The sequence below is a fragment of the Echinops telfairi genome, unplaced genomic scaffold (genome assembly GCF_000313985.2).
Source record: "Echinops telfairi isolate 266 unplaced genomic scaffold, ASM31398v2 ScPeMD7_7468;HRSCAF=8506_0, whole genome shotgun sequence".
Classification (NCBI taxonomy): Eukaryota; Metazoa; Chordata; class Mammalia; order Afrosoricida; family Tenrecidae; genus Echinops; species Echinops telfairi.
Genome location: NW_022111369.1, coordinates 22,348,321 through 22,365,083, shown reverse-complemented (window position 1 = coordinate 22,365,083; position 16,763 = coordinate 22,348,321). Strand labels below are relative to the sequence as shown.

The 16,763-nt window shown below is 39.3% G+C and overlaps 2 protein-coding genes across 3 annotated transcripts in view; both read right to left on the bottom strand.

Annotated features, from left to right (window-relative positions):
* Nucleotides 1–16,763, bottom strand: part of UNC5C (unc-5 netrin receptor C) — a 457,437-nt gene that overhangs the window by 188,563 nt on the left and 252,111 nt on the right. The window lies entirely within an intron of this gene.
* On the bottom strand, nt 979–9,975 carry LOC105978665 (mitochondrial import inner membrane translocase subunit TIM14-like). The gene is made up of 2 exons (XM_045284308.1): nt 9,880–9,975; nt 979–1,245 (listed from the first exon to the last, which is right to left on the bottom strand). Exons 1-2 carry the CDS (start codon nt 9,973–9,975, stop codon nt 979–981), a joined length of 363 nt encoding a protein of 120 aa, XP_045140243.1.

Here is a 16,763-nt window from a genome sequence, read left to right as displayed (position 1 = left end):
CTTCCATGTGGGCTTTGTTGCTTCTGGGCTAGATGGCCGCTTGTTTACTTTCAAGCCTTTAAGTCCCCAGACGCTATAGGTCTCGATAGCTGGGCACCATCAGCCTTCTTCACCACTTCTTTAGTCAATATGCGACAACACTCAAGCCAGCTTCAATAAACATAGCTCAGAAAGACAGGCGGTTGAAGAACCGAGCTATTGACAGATCAGAACGAAGTTGACGTCATGAAGGCCTTATCTAACCAATTCTTCTCCTTCTTCTTGTTTTTGGAAGCGATTACTGTAAACACAATGACAGACAGTGCTGTTGATCAATATGGCACCACAAAATATCAAACTCGAAATCCCATGGAAGGTTGAAAGATGCCACCGAGTCATTCTGGATATATAGTCACCCTCTGTACAACAGAAGGAAACACTTGTGCCAGCTTCCCAATCGTTAGGATCGAACTCATTGTTGAAGACTTATTATCCAAGAAGGCACAGGGTCAACTGCACAGTCTTATGATTGGTGTATGCATGTACATGGAAAATTGTGTATATGCAGTTCATAATTACTTCCTCAAGTATGTGAAATGTTAAAAGCCTTAGCCGCAAAGCTGACTCCTTTAGAAGAACCAATGGGTGCTAGATACCAGATGATTGCATACCATTTACCATATTCAATAAGCGCCAAGTCGGTGTAAAGAAAACGAAGGTCCTCGCAAGGAGACCATTAAGTAACATCATGACAAATGGTGAAAAGATTAAACTTATCCAGGATTTCCTCTTGCTTGGATGCGCATCCAATGCTCATGGCAGCAGCAGTACACTGCGTTGGGTAAATCGTTAAGGTGTTGGAAACGCAAGGGTGTTACTTTGGGGCTAAGGTGCACCTGGATCAAGCCCTGAGATGCTTTTTGCTTTTAGCTTTGAGGCATTTTATGATAAAAAGTCAGGCTCATCTATAAACTATGTATTTCAAAATTCATCATACATTTACTTCATTTTTTTAGCTTGCCCTTCTAGCACATCGTTAGCTTTATTGATTTTGGCTGCTCTGTAAAAGGATCTTCCCTTACCTGGGTGATGTAAAAGCATAATTCGTTGATGAGCAACTCTTATTTTTCCTTTATTGGCAGTAGGACTTACGCCCAGAATTAGTGCCGCCTCCTGTTTTGTCATTTTGGGTTCAAATCCACCTCTGTGATAGCCATCACTGAAGGCAGATTTGGGTAGACTTTGTTTTACTTGACGCTCCATATGCTTTATGGCTTGCAAACCATAATGGCCATGGCTCGGGCTCGCAGAGCACGCAGTTCAACCCAGCCCAGGGGTCACGGCCACCCGCCCCAGGCCTCTCAGCATGTGAAAAGACATGTGAACGTTGGACTTTGAATAAGGAGGCCAAAGAAAAATCGGTATAATTTGAATTATGGTGTTGGCAAAGAATGTTGTAAGTACCACAGACTGCCAAAAGAACATATGAATCTGTCTTGGAAGAAGTATAGCCAAATGCCCCCTAGACACGAGGATGGCAAGGTTTTGTCTCAAATACTTTGGATGCTTTCAGGAGGGATCAGTCCTGGGAAAAAGCAGCATACTTGGTAATGTAGAAGGGCAGTGGAAGAGTGGAAGACCCTCAAAGAGATGGACTGATGCAGGATCAGGCAGGGTTTCATTCTGTGTGCATAAGGTCCCTACGCTTCCCAATCAACTGCTAGGCTCTGAATGACAAGGGCAACATGTATTCTTCGTGAAATAAATCTAGTGTCTCTTCTACATCTCATTCTAGTTCCTGTATGAAGCCATCTCTTAAATTTGACCCACAGAGACATCTTAACTTAGTATCAGTTTATTGACATATCTTATGGAAAACAAAGTACCCGAACAAAAAATGGTATGGTCATGGAAGTGGGTCTGATGCACACAGACCCTCGAGGGCAGAATGGAAGAGTCTCAAATCACTTCTGAGAGAGTAATCTTTACAGAAACAGACTATCACAAACGTCACACGTCTCACATCGTGGAATAGCTGGTAAGTTTGAACTGCCAACCTAGCGGCTGAGAACTCACCCTCTATGCCTCCAGGTCTCCTTCTTGTACTCTAGTATGGTGTGTTCAAGTGTATCATTTGTATGCATTCACATCAGGTAAGTTAGGTGTCAACAACAGCATTGCTTAAGATAATTTTCAAGAGCTTGAGTCAGCAAGATATATTTAGATAGACAGGGGAGAGAGATGAAAAAATGCAAGCAGGCCGACTGTCAGTGGCTCAGTCTGTTGGGCCATTTTCATTCTCCAACTGCAACAGATGGCCTGGCTATCACGCCCGAACATAGACGTTGGCCCCCGATAATAACTCTCCCACCATCAAGTTAGATCTCGTGAGACAACACCTTCTGAGGCTTGCTCTACACAAAAATGTCAATGTCAGCATTCATTTTCAGAGAGGGTGGTATTTTAGGAATTGCCCTTTTATGAAATTTACTTTAAAATTTTATTTTCCACAATGTAGTTTGAAAAATCAAGCAAGTCAATTCTTTTTTAATCAAATTAATAATGGACAATTTCTGATTACTTAATTTTTCACTTAGGCTGCATTAGTATGCAAATACATGATCATCTGCAGATTCTAATTTTTCTAAATGAATATTTGATCACATTGCATTCATTTTTTGTATACTTACTTATATATATCATATGTATAATTTTAAATATATAGTATACAAATATTTTATTATGTAATATATATTATATAAAAAATATTTTATATATATACATTTTTATATATTTCAGTCTATGCAACCAATTCTGCGCAACTAATACCAATTTTCAAAGGACTAGAGAGGGGTAACACATGCTTAACACTATTATAAGAGCTCTCTGAAAATGGGGACTATATCATTGTTCATTTTTATCCTTTAAAGTCCTAGCATTCTGCCAAGCACATGGTTGGTGTTGTTACCGTCCACTGAGATGGCCCTCACGTCAAGGTGAACGCATGTACAACGGCATGGTTTTCTACCACCCCATACGCAGCTGCAGAAGGGGCCTCTGTGATTCATAGGTCTTTCATTGGCTAATTTTGGGAAGTAGATCTTTCTTTCTCCTGAGGGCACTAGAGGAATGTGGAAAACCTGGCGGTAAGAAAGTCTGAAATTCTACCTTGAACTGATAGGCTTACTAAGTGCAGTTCGTAGCATGCGGTTCCTTTTACTATAGACATCACTCAGCTTTCTAATACTCTTAAGATCATGCCTTGAAACTCAAAGCTATAAAATTACAATTTGATTTTTCACTAGGGGGATCAGTGCGAACATCATCTTACCATGTTATTTCTTAATATAAATATCTGAAACTGTCTTTTTTTTTCCCCCGCCCCCTGGGTGGTGCAAAGAGTTTATTCCCCTGGCTGCTAACACAGAAGTTAGAGTTTCAAGTTCTTCCCGTGTCACCTAGGAAACAGGCATGGCAACCTATTTCTGAAATAAATCAGTTTGTGAAAACACAGGTTTTTCAAACATAGTTCTATTCTGACACATATGGTTGATATGACATGAAACCAATGAACAACTGGGCTTGCTTTTGTACACGAGGTCTTTTAAAGGAGACTTCAGGGTGATACCAGGAACCCAATCTGTGAAAAGCAATTTTGGATGGAACTCTTTTTAATATATCATATTTTTCTAAATGGTTATGTTTTGTATAAATGGAAATGCTAACTCTTGATATTGATGGCTTCAGACTAACTAATTAGATAAACAAGTTTTCCACATTAATTTATTCGAACTAACTGCAGAATTTCAAAACTTGCTGTTATTCTCTACATTGAATTTAGCGTTTGCTTGAAGTTGAAAGTGACTTTTCGATTCAGATGTAACATTTTTATTCATTTTATCCTCCCCAACTCTGACTTAATTTTCCACTTTCTACCACTGCTCAATAACGATATTCCTTTTGATCTGAATATCAGGTAAATCTCAGCATTTCCTTTGAGACTTACTCCTCAAAGAAGGCACACGTTCCCTGTTATCTCATATAACCACTTGATTTTTCTTTTACATACAAGAGGAGAAAGCTCCATACCATGTATTATTTTTATAGACATTCATTCCACCTGATTTTGACAGGAAAATATCATGCTAAGAACATCAATCAGGCAGCTTTAGATTGCTGGTTTTATTGCTATATATCAAGCTTTAATTTTCATGAAGTTAATCTATAAGTTTCTATATTTCTGAATCTTAAGACTTATACTGTTATTGCTTATATCATAAAATATAGGGCCATTATCTCTTTGTCTTGAGACTTGAAGCATATTCTTCTGAAATGGAATTTACTTCCAAATGATTCGAGAGCAATTTAAAATGAATGACTGCAAAGCTAATTTTATCTGCATTTGGCTACCCATCCATCAGAGAGATAATTCGTGATATATTACAACAAAAGGCAGCTGGAATTAACTGTTTGAATGAGATCCCAGCTTATTTTTAATATTTTGATTAAAATAGTCTTTGGAAGATGATCACTATATAGTATATGTCAAACAACATATTAATAGATTCATCATTCAAGTTTAAGTAGTTAAATTATGCCTCAAATATATTTCACAATTTGGATGTGCTTGTATGATGTCTAACTTCAAATGAAAATAAATCTTTAAAAAAATACATGGATTTGTCTTTGGTTTTAAAATAAATACTTACCAAATCATGCCCATATATTATTGATAGTAAAATACAACTAACAAGTTCTAGTATGCTCATTTACCTCTAAAATAATCACCTTCTTCCGTTCCAATTTAAGGTAATTAAAAAGGAAATGTCAGAAGAGCACCTGAAACTTGCTCTTGAAAGCAGAATAGCTAAGGTGAATGGAAGAGAGGATGAGGGAAAACAGATGAACAAAAAGTCCACAGGGTGTCTTGTGGAGACAACGGAAAGTGTTATAATGAATGGTGCACAGACCTGGAGTCAAAAAACCCAAACGAAAGAGCATGCTTCACAGTTTGCAAGTCAAAAGAACCAAAGAAATCGCCAAGCCAGAGTCTCAATAGCGAAGAATTCTATAGGCAAACTATTGAACAATGAAGGAGACGTCAATGAAGACGGAAGGACTACAATGAGCTGACTTTATAACTATCAACTATCTCAGGAGGAAACCTACTTTTAGAGCCAATGAAATTGAAGGGGAAGTCTAAGCTTCACTGAAGAAGACATGGAACACGTAGGCTGTAGAAACTGGCAGGATGCTAAGTAAGAAACCTAAACAAATGGATGCAACATTGGAAACACTCCCTTGTTTATGACAAGAAATTAGGACGACCTGGCAAACCAACAAGAAGAGACCTGTGCATATATCCATTTCAGAAAAAGGTGATTCAACTGAATGTGGACAGTGTCATACAATATTATTCATGTCACACACAATCACATTTTGATGGAGAAACTGAACAATGGTTGTGGCAGTACCAGAAACATAAGCCAGATTCATACGGGGCCTTGTACTAGGGATATTCTTGGGGATGCTGTCAGAATAGCAGCAAGACGTACCCTTTTGTTTTATTGATACCGCATAGGGATTCAACTGTGAGGATCGCCACCATCCCTAAATAGCATCGATTGTGAGGAGCACAAAAGGCATTCATTCAAGCTTTCCAATCCAGAACGATGTGTCAGAGTTGTTTCTTTTCGACCTACTTCTCTGTCTCTACACTAAACACACACCCTGAGAAGATGGGCGCTCTGAAGAGGAACGCCGCAGCAGGCTTGGCGGAATTCTCATCAACAACCTGCAGTAAGGAGATGGCCCAACCTTCCTCGCGGAGAAAAGAGGACTTGAGGCCCTCACTGCCAAAGATAAATGAGCACACTATGCATTAAGTCCCAATACAGAGAAAACAAAAATCCGTATAACCAAACCAAAAAGCAATATTCAGGTAAATGGAGAAAATGTGGAGGTTCTCATGTATTTCACTTTTCATTCCACAGTCTGGAAGAAGTAGTTAAGCAAAAAAGGAGGGTTGGGGGGCGGGGCAAATCTTTTGTAGAGGGCCTCTTTGAAAAGATACAAGACAAAGATGTCATTTTGAAAACTATGGTGAGCCTGACCTCAGCTATATTTTCAATTGCCTCATATGCACATGAAATCTGGCAACGAGTAAGGTAGACTGAAGAAGAACGGATACATTTCCATTTTATCCAAGACCGAAGAACAATTCTGTCTTGGATAAAGCATAGCCAGAATGCATCTGATCATGCTGGACTTCATTACAAATTCTTTGACTATGGTATCAGGAAGGACTTCATGCTTCGTAAGTAGAGGGTTACTGAAAACGAGGAAGGCCACGTCTAGATGGATGGATACCGTAACTGCAATAATCGGCTCAAGCATAGCAGGGACTGTGAGAATGGTGAGGGACTGGGAAGCATCGCATTCCGTTAAGTATGACATTGGACTCTCAGTGAATGAGAATCGACTTGATGCCATCTAACAACTATTACTGAACAGCGAGAGTTGGGGACTCAATGGCAGTGGGGTTTGAGGGGAAGGAAATTAAAGAAATTTTTTTCTTGATGCATGTTTCTTAAAAGCTGGGATTATGAATTTTGTCTTTTTAAATTTAATTTAATTTCAAATTAAGATATGGAGAAATCAAAGAATCTATTGTATAACCTCTTAATTCAACATAGATTAATAACCACCACAAATTTCTTCATTATTCTGAACTTTTCCAAATCAATGTTACTGACTTTTTAAAGCCTCATTTTATTAAAGGTTTACTCCATTAAAACCTGTGTTTAAACAGCATATTACTCCCATCTATAAAGCATTTATTTTATTCTGCCTAGTTTCATCCCGTTTTATCTTATTTCCCATTGCCCTGCTGTTCCTTTTTTTTTCGGCATCTGACTTTGATCTAACAAAGTTTATTGCCTATCTCACATTCTGTTTAAAAACAAATACTTCCTTCTAGATGCTAAGATTGTTGAAGCTAAAGCTACATTTTCTTTCATTAAAGTCTTCTTACCTATAAAAATAAATCATGCAATAGAAATTAAATTCATGAGTTTACATTGATAATAGAATTTAAAAATGAGTGTATTTGTCTCATCCTGTAAATATAATAATTACAATGAATATTTAACTCATCCATATTCTTATCTCATTTTTACATGTTTAATTTTAGGATATTAGGAAGATTTGCTAAAATACGTAGACTTGTACAAGCGATTTCAAGGAAAAGTTCATAATTTTCTTTTTATTAATGGTTAAAATCATATATGGCATCTCAAGCATTAAAAATACTCAGAGGAATATTATAGAAATTAAATACCATAAAACTAAAGAAGGCACTGTAACTCAATTCACTTTCACTGAGCCAATGCCTACAAACAGTGACCCTCTGGGCAGAAGAGAACTGCTTCTGTGGGTTTCCACGATTCTAACTTGTTACATGAGCGGAGGTCTTTTTCCTGCAGAGAGCTATGCCTGCCACAAGACCTTCTTAGAAAACATAAATAAGGCAACATAAGATTAGGAATATTATTTAATAGTTATTAATAAGTATTTATATGTTTAAAAGATAATATAACATTCAAATTTATTATTGCAATCACTATTATAAGATATATTACATTTACATGATATGCTTATCTCTTTTCTGGAAAACTCTCTGATGGTCAGTTTGACTTGTCGATGTGTCTACGTGTGGCTCTTTAGGTGCTTTGTAGATATGATTAAAGTACATTATATTCTAACTATGACTCATTTTTTACATATCCACTTACGCCTTCTTTCATTTGAAGTTCTCTCCAGTCCAAATGCCCCTTTTTCAGAATGGACTCGATGACAGTGAGTCGCTTTTGCTTTTGTTCGGGGGTGGGGGTGGGGGTGGGGGCACGGTATTGCACTCCCTTTCCCTCACTCAATGTTTCCTTGACTATGCAAAGTCATCCAACTGTGTGGATCATAACAAACTATGCATGGAAGATTGGAGATTCCAGAACACTTCATTGTGCTCATTGAGCCTGTCCATACATCATGAAGCAGTTTTGCAAACAAAACAAAAGAACATTGCATGGTTTAAAATCAGGAAAGGTGTGAATCAGGGTTGTGTCCTCTCACCAAAATTATTGAAGAATAATATGGCATCACAATCAGAGGAAGGTTTACTAACAACCTTTCATAAGCAGATGACATAATCTTGCATGCTGAAAGTGAAGAGGACTTGAAGCATTTGCTGATGAAGTTCAAGAATGCCAACCTTGAGTTTGGATGACAACTCAATGTCAAGATGACCAAAAAACTCACAACTGGACCAAGGATAAATGGAAAAAGGTAACAGTTGTCAAAGATTTTGCCTTGCTTGTATCCACAATCAGTGTTCATGGAGGCAATAGTCAAGAGCTCAAAAGACTCATTGTGCTGGGCAAATCTAGTACAAAGACCTATAGAGAGTGGGAAAACACAGATGCTACTTTGAGGACTTAGGTGCAATTGACTCAAGTCATGGTATTTCCAAAGGCCTCCATATGCATGTGAAGTTTGAACACTATAGTAAGGAACACAGAAGGAGAATCAATGTCTCTGAACTGTGATGCTGCCAAAGAAAATTGAAAGTACCATTTAGGCCAACAGCATAAATTGATGTTTTGGAAGCAGTGCAGCCAGAATGCTCCTTAGAGGCAAGGACAATGAGACATGGATTTATAAACTTGTTATATGTTGTCAGGAGGCACCGGTCCCTGGAGAAGGACATCATGCTTGGCAACGTGGAGGGGCAGCAAAAAAGAATAAGGCCCGCTGAGAGAATGGATTGACATCATGGCTTTTACACGAGGCCCACACATGAGAACAACTGTGAGGATGGCCCAGGGCAGGGTGGTGGTTCCCTCTCTTGCACACAGGGTAGCTGTAAGTCAGAACCCACTTGATGGCATCTAACAAGAGCAATTCTCCTTGCTTAATTTCTTCCACAGGAGACAGAGTAGAGCTAGAAGCTCAGAGATTCACATGTTATATATTTCTGTATTACCAATGTCTAGTAGCCTTTGGATCATCACCGGACTGCCAACCACAAGGGTGGGAGGAAAAGGAGGCTATCTGGTTTTGCGAGGACTGGCCGCTTCAGAACACTGTAGAGAGTCACTACGAGTCAGCATCCACCAGATGGCAGTGGGTTAGTAAGCGCCTGGTAGACTTTAGGCGTATCTTTCTTTTCCCTGACCCTTTCATTTTCAAGAGTTCTTTCTGGAGAGATTCCATAGGAACAGATAGAATCATATAGGAACCGTTTTCTAAATATGAATCGTAAGATTTTAGAAGAAACCATTGCATTAAACAAATAGAAATATTACTGCCACCGAGTTGGTGCCAACTCATAGAAATCCTATAGGATATGATAGAACTGTCCCTGTGAGCTTCTGAGACTATAACATTTTACAGGAGTATAAAGCCCAGGTTTTTCTCCCATGGAGCGTATTGATGGTTTTGAACAGCTGACCTTGTGGATCACAGCCCCAAGTAGAACCGGTACATCACCAAATAGAAATATACCTAATTTTACAAAGATGTTCCTTTAATGTTTACTAGCATGGATCCAGGTCCCACATTAAAATTTCTATTTATCATCTATATATAAATATCAATGCCAAGTTATCAAGAAGCGTACAGTGTTGGTCTAAATTTTTTTTATCACTAAGTAGTCAAAATTGAATCTACCATTTTGTGGGAAATGATATGATACTTCTAATTATAGCGCCATGATCTTAGACCACTGCCTCTTCAACCTTTGGTCTCATTTAACACTTGGCTTCATTACACCACTCCTTCCTTTCTGAAACCTCCTCCTCTCTTGGGGACTGTGCATTAGCACTATGTCATCTCACATCCTACCTTTTTGACCTTTCTCTGTCTTCTTAGCTGTTCAAATACATTGAGATACTTACCAAGAGTCTCTCCTCCAGTTGCTCCCTCAAGCCTCTCAGCCATAATCCCAGCTTCAGGGATCATATCATGTCACACACACAACCTTCCACACAACCCCCTGCTTCTCAAAACTCTCTTTGCCGTTAAATTGACCTATAATTAAACCAAACTCTACAAGGCCAACAAAGACCGGCCTGACCTGACTGCTGCCAACTTCGGTCTCATTTCTTTAACGTGCCCTTTCCTCACTGTGTGCTAGACAGGCACAGTGGTATTTGTTATCTCCGAACACAACAAACTCAGCCCTAATTTAGGACTTCTGAACTCATTCCTTGATCTTTTAGGAACATTCTCCCCTCTCCTTGCCACTCAACTCCCACTGTCATCTTCTGAAAGCGAGGTCCAAGTTGCAACACTTCATTTTACTTGGGCCCGTCTCATCACTTCTCTCTGAAATGATCTTATTTGGTAAGGCAGGTGTTTGTTTCCGTTTTCTTTCCCATTACACTACAAGCTTCATCAGATCAGAAACTTGGTTTATTTTATTGGGCGTCAGCATCAGAGGATTAGCCTTCTCTGTAAAACTAGGTTCTGCTCCAGCTCAGGTCCCCATTTCTGGCTGTATCATCACTCTCACCATTTATTACACAAGGGCAGAAACTTGGGAGTCTTTTCTTCCTATCAATTCCAACCCATTGACAAATACGGCTCAGGTCTGCTGGACAATCTCTCTTTCAAAAGCAATACTCCTCTCTCTATTGACACAACGCAAGAGCCTTGTTTCTTTCTGGCTTACCGGGCTCTAGATTCTGCACTCTGAATTTCATCCTACTATATTTGCATTACGAGCCCTGGTGGCCTAGTGCAAGGACAGCAGTTCAAACCCACCGGCCATTAAGCCAGAGTAAGATGAGGCTTTCTACTCCAATAAAGAGTAAAAATCTCAGAAACCCAAAGGGCAGTTCTTCCCTGTTCTGTAGGATCACTGAGTCAGAACCAACTGGATGGCCATGAGTCTGACGCTGTTTGCATTAAGAATCTTGGTGGAATGGGGGTTACTCAATGAGCCAGTAACCTCAATGTCACCTGTTTGAACCCACCAACTGCTCTGAAGAGAACTGAGGCAGCCTGCTCCTATAAGGAGTGGAAATGGCCTAGCATTTAGTTTGGGTTTTACATTTGCATTTTCAGATGGAAAGTGGATTCTTAACAGTTTCTGCTGGAAATTATCAAGTTTACATAACATAGCCCTGAATTTACTTAATTTTGAATTTATTTACCCACTCTCTACCAAGGCAAAATTAGTGATTGTGTATTCCAGAGATGCAGCCTTTTAATTTTTTCCACTTCCATATTATTTCCTTTATACAAAATGACTTATAGCCTACTGATACTTCAATGCCTATTTCAATGCAATTCAAAAATCTATCCATAATCTCCCCAGATCTGTTCAATTGTAAAAATCCTTTAATGCATGTTGAGAGCTCCACTCATTTTTGTATTCTTTACTGCACCTCAGCAATATCATACACCTACTAGACCCTAAAGCTTTTTCTCAATTCAAGTGAAGCTTTATAAAATTACTTGTTTTGAAAACTATGAAGAAAATGTGTAATATCCATAGATAGAGTATGCATTATGATACTTCAAAGTGTGTGTGTAATCTATCTAAAATATCCATATGTTTCCATCTTTTATTATTGGAATTTTCATAGGCAAAATGATGGAACAAAGAATATTAAGTATCAAGGATTTTAAACAATGTGCCAATTTTATTTCACAAAAATAGAATTCTAAGCATTCAGGATTCAAAAGAGAAAGAAACAGGGTATCAGAGTACTAGTCTGAGATTGTGAAAGAGACAAACACCACTAATTTAAGACTAAAAATTAATGCTATAGAATTGGAAAGTAGGAAATTAATGGGGAATATTGAAAATAAGAATATTTCAATTATACGGTATGATGTTAATTTTTAAAGTTAAGGTGCTAAATATAAATACTTTAAAGAGTAAGGCTGCAACTTTGATGTATAACAGATATAATCATGCAAACATTCCAACATGAGAGTCTTCATAGAAACTTAAGTTCTGGTTAGTGACTTTGGAGTAAAGTCCCCTAAACTTAGCTAAATAATTAATTAACAATATACCTATAAAACATAGTGGTCCAAAAGACCAAAATCTGGGTAGCACAAATGCTTGTTCCATTGCAACCCTTTGTTAACCCACATGGATATCAGAAGAGACTCTGAAACTGTCTGTTGACTGTCGAATGGCTACAGCAAACAGAAGACATGATAGAGTAAAAGCACTGAAGATATTTAAAAAGAAGTCTTGAAAAGACTAAGTCAAATATTTTAATGAAATATGCAAAGATCAAAGACCAGGAATTAGAAAGTCAAAAGGGAAAAACACTCTAGGCATATCTCAAGAAAATATTCATGTCTCAGTTGCAATATTGAAAGATTCTATGGAAAATATTTTGAACAATGAAGAAAACATCAAAATAAGATGAAAGTAATATACAGATTCATCGTATAGGAAAGCAAAACAAAAATCAACCTAGTCAGTAATTTCAAGAAGTAGTATATGATCAAGAGTGGAGGTATTGAAGGAAGAAATCCAAGCTATACTTAAACCTTTGGTGGAAAAGCTAGACGTCAGGAATCAATAAATAGATCTCATTCAGTTACGCCAAGAAGTTTGAAAGGCAGCAGCCTGGCCAGCCAATTAGGGGAGATCCATATACAGGCCCATACTGAAGAACAGTGACCCAATAGAATGTGAAATGATCTAAATTGAGCACATAAAAACCCTCCTAACTCACGACCACCACGTCGATTCCAACTCACAGTGACTCTAGGGTAGAGGAGAACTGCCCCTGCGAGTTTCCAAGACTGTGACCCTTTACTGGGGTAGACAAGCCCTCTTTCTTCCTTGGTGCTGCTGGTGGCTTTGAACTTGGGACCTTGGAGATCACAGCCCAATACGCAACCACTACAATAACAGGGCTTCTAAAAAGCACACAGTTAGTGTTTTGCTGAAAATAGAAAAACTGCTGTGGCAATTAAAAATTCAAGTTGAACTGAGAAGAGGATGTGGAGTGAGGAGCATCATTGCTGATGTCAGATGGATGTTGGCGGAAAGAAGAGAATAACAGAAATGCTTGTATATTTGTTTTTTTCTCCTTCTTTTTAAAAAATACTACTCCAGCAAGGTGGCAAACTAAGCAGACACACTGCGCACACTATAAAGACCCAAGAGACTAACTGAAATAGAAAGGGACAATAATCCTAGAACTCTTGAGGTTTTTTTTTTGGGGGGGGGTGATAGAGAAATGGATTGAGTACCAATGTGGAGAAGCAGCCAAACAAAGTGGCCAGAGAGGAGACAGACTGGTGAATCAGTGGCTGACGTGATGCAGCACTTCACTTGGAACTCGTGCAAGCAGCAACTCAAGACAGCAGCCTTACGCACAGAGCAATGTGGAAGTCTCCCTTATATTCCACACTTTCCAGGTGACCAGCCCCTACTGTCACAGACCCAAATGGGCTGTTACACCCCACTTCTTACACCCCCTTTACACACTGTCCCTGCTCTACACACCCCTGTGAACCTGGCTCATGGTGTTCTGTGTTTTATTGAGTATGTAAGGTATTCACCTGCGTGGATCATAGCCAGCTATTTATAACACTGTAAAGAAGGAAGATTCGAGAATACTTATGGTGCTTCTGCATATATAGATCAAGTAGCAGTTACTTGTTCAAACAGAACAAGGGGGTGCTAAAGAAAAGGACAACAACTTCCATGGAGTCGGTTCTGATCCTTAGGCCAGTGTGAAACTCCTCACTAATGTCTCCGAGGTTGTCCATCTTTATGAGAGGAGATGGCCTCGGAGTGGCTGAAGGGTTTGAACTGCGGCCTTTGTAACCACAAACCAGCAAGGTCAGTTGTTCCAAATCACCAGCACTCCTAGGGAGACTCCCGAGCCTTCTGACTCCTGTAAAGACTGACAGTCCCCGAAGCCCACAGGGGCAGTTCTATCCGTGCAGACAGACTCTCTAGGACCCAGAATTGACTAGATGGCAGTTAAGAGGCCACCCGGGCTCCAAGGGGACATTGTGTGGTTTAAAATTAGGAAAGGTGTGTGTTGGAGTGTTTCTGCTGACTTACCCAATCTTTATGTTGGGCAGATAATCGGAGAAGCTAGACTGTAAGACGAATAAGGCCTCGGGATTGGAGGAAGGCTCAGTAACAACCTGTAATCTGCAGCCAGTGCAGGCTTGTTTGGTGAAAGGACTGACTGCAGCATTCAGTATGGCTGATAACTCAATGTAAAGGAAACAAAAATCCTCACAATCAGATCCCAATGTAGCACCATGGCAAACAGAGAAAACATGGGTGTCCTTTACGTCACTTGGCTCCACAATTAACACTCATGGGAGCAGCAGTCAAAGCACCCCACTACCTACTACCTCGGGAAAATCTGCCAAGAGAAACTTCTTCAAAGTGTTGGAGAGCTAACCTATCACTCTGAGGACTAGCTGTGTCTGACCCAAGTCATGCTATTGCCAGTCCCTTCAAATCCATGTGAAAGCTGAACACTGACTATAAAGAAGACTGAAAAATCACTGATGCCTTTGAATTGTGGTGCTGATGGAGAAGCTCGAATATCCCACAATCCACCAGGAGAAGGAATCAATCTGTGTTGGCAGAATGCTCCTGAGAAGTGAGGTTGTTGAGACTCTGTCTCATGCAGTCATGCCCATGCTAGCGGGAAGCACGTCTCTGAAGAAGCACCTCATGTTTGGTAACATACAGCGTCAGTGAAACAGGAAGACCTTCAATGAGATAGGCTGGCATACTGGCTGCAACAACAGGCTCCAATAGCAATGCTTGTGGGGTGACCTGGGACTAGGTAGCACTTCTGTTATACGTAGGGCTGCTATGAATGGGAGACAACACAACGCCGAGGCATAGAACAACAACACGCATTCATCTAATGACTGACTGTTGAGGCTCACCCAGTAGTGCTACAGGAGAAAATCCAGACTAGTTTCTACCTTCAAGTTTATAGCTAAGCAAGGTCCTCGATGGAACACTTTACTTTGTTACATATGGATCATCTGGAGTCCAATCAGCTCAATATAAATGTTTTGTTTTGAAATAAGTTGATGAAAAAAATCCTATGTATATCCATTAGCCTACCAGGCATGGTACTCCCCTCATCAATGGCAGTTACTGAAAGTATTGCCCTATTTTCACATGTGTAACTAGTGTCTAGTCACCCCATTTTGAAGACATATTACTTAACAGTTCATGTACTGGAGCCTGATAAGAAGTCCTACATATGTATAAAATCCTTTGTTCAACAGTGCTTCATCATTGACTAAAAGAATACGACTATCAATGGAGTTACCTTAAGCTCCATGGGGAAGATCTATGATGAACTACAGTAAAATGACAATGATGTCACCAAAAGACAACCAGGGCTTATAGAAACCATAGTTCGATGAATGGATTTTGAACTCTCACTTGATTATAGTCCTAATATGAGAACAACTAGTTCTTATGACAGGGTTCGGCCTTGTACTTATTCTCATGAGGAGATCATTGGGGACGACACAGATGCCAGAGCAAATTGGTGAAGAAATCAGATGGTGCGTGGCTTTCATGGAAAATCCTGGCTGGAGCCTTAAAGGATTGTCTCAAAACAAGCAACCAAGTAAGTGAGGAGTTAGCTAAGCCCACATGGAAGAAGCACAATAGCCATGGTGATTCAATGATTGCAAATAATATGATCCAAACCTGGAGGAGGGAATGGTACCAGAGCTTAAATTCTAAACACCTGGTTTAGGAAGTTATGGATGGTAGTGAGAGCCTCAAATCCATTTACAGTGTCCCCGAGTCCCTTGTGAATATCCAATGCACATAGGGTAGGAAGGCTAACAGCTCTAATAGCAGACAAAAAGCATTACAAAATGGGCTCTAACAGCTGCATTTAGGCTGTAATGTAACACCTTGTAATTTGATATCCTTCTGGATCCAATTTATTCTAAATTTTAAATATTCTGTTTTCCCTTAGATTGATGTCTTTACTTGATTTATATGGTCATTGTTGCTGCATTCTTATTTGTTGTTTGCCCTGGTTTGTATGTTTATCTGTATAGGGAAACTGGGATGGGTGAAATTATGAAGATAATAGCTATTGATTGATGGTTGCCTGTGGCCATAGAAGGGGAGGGTGGGGGGAATGAGGAGTCAATATTAATGGCTTCAAGAAGGAAGAAAAGGTTGCAAAGTTGATGGTGGAGATGACTGCTCAAGCCTTCTTGTGATTGGAGTTGTATGATGTGGTCATTATAGCTCAATAAATTAACAAAAATCCCCATATACAGAAGATTTGAAAAAATATGAAATCTCAGTCACTCCTATGATATTCCCAAACTAGAAATCTAAGAATTGCTTTTGATTCCTTTGGGTATTTCAAGTAATCTCAGTTCCTGCGGCTGTATATTGGGTAGATATAGAAATATGAGATACAAAAATGTGAGATTGACCTGAAATAAAGTAATGTGAATAAGCTAGCACGGCACAGAGCTTGCAATAACGTAAGATCTTCATATGCCATTAGGATTTACTATTTTTGGGTGCATTGCTATTGTGAATTCTAAACTCTCATTTTCCAAATCACACGTTAGCGTTAGTAATGCTCTTCAGTCCGTTACTGCAGGTCCTTGCTCTTGTGCCTGGGATAAGACTTTCCATTTTTCTAGTTTCACTTAAGACTTCACCTGCTCCAGGAAGTCATCCGCAAATCTTCCAACATGTATTGATTGCCCTCTCTCTC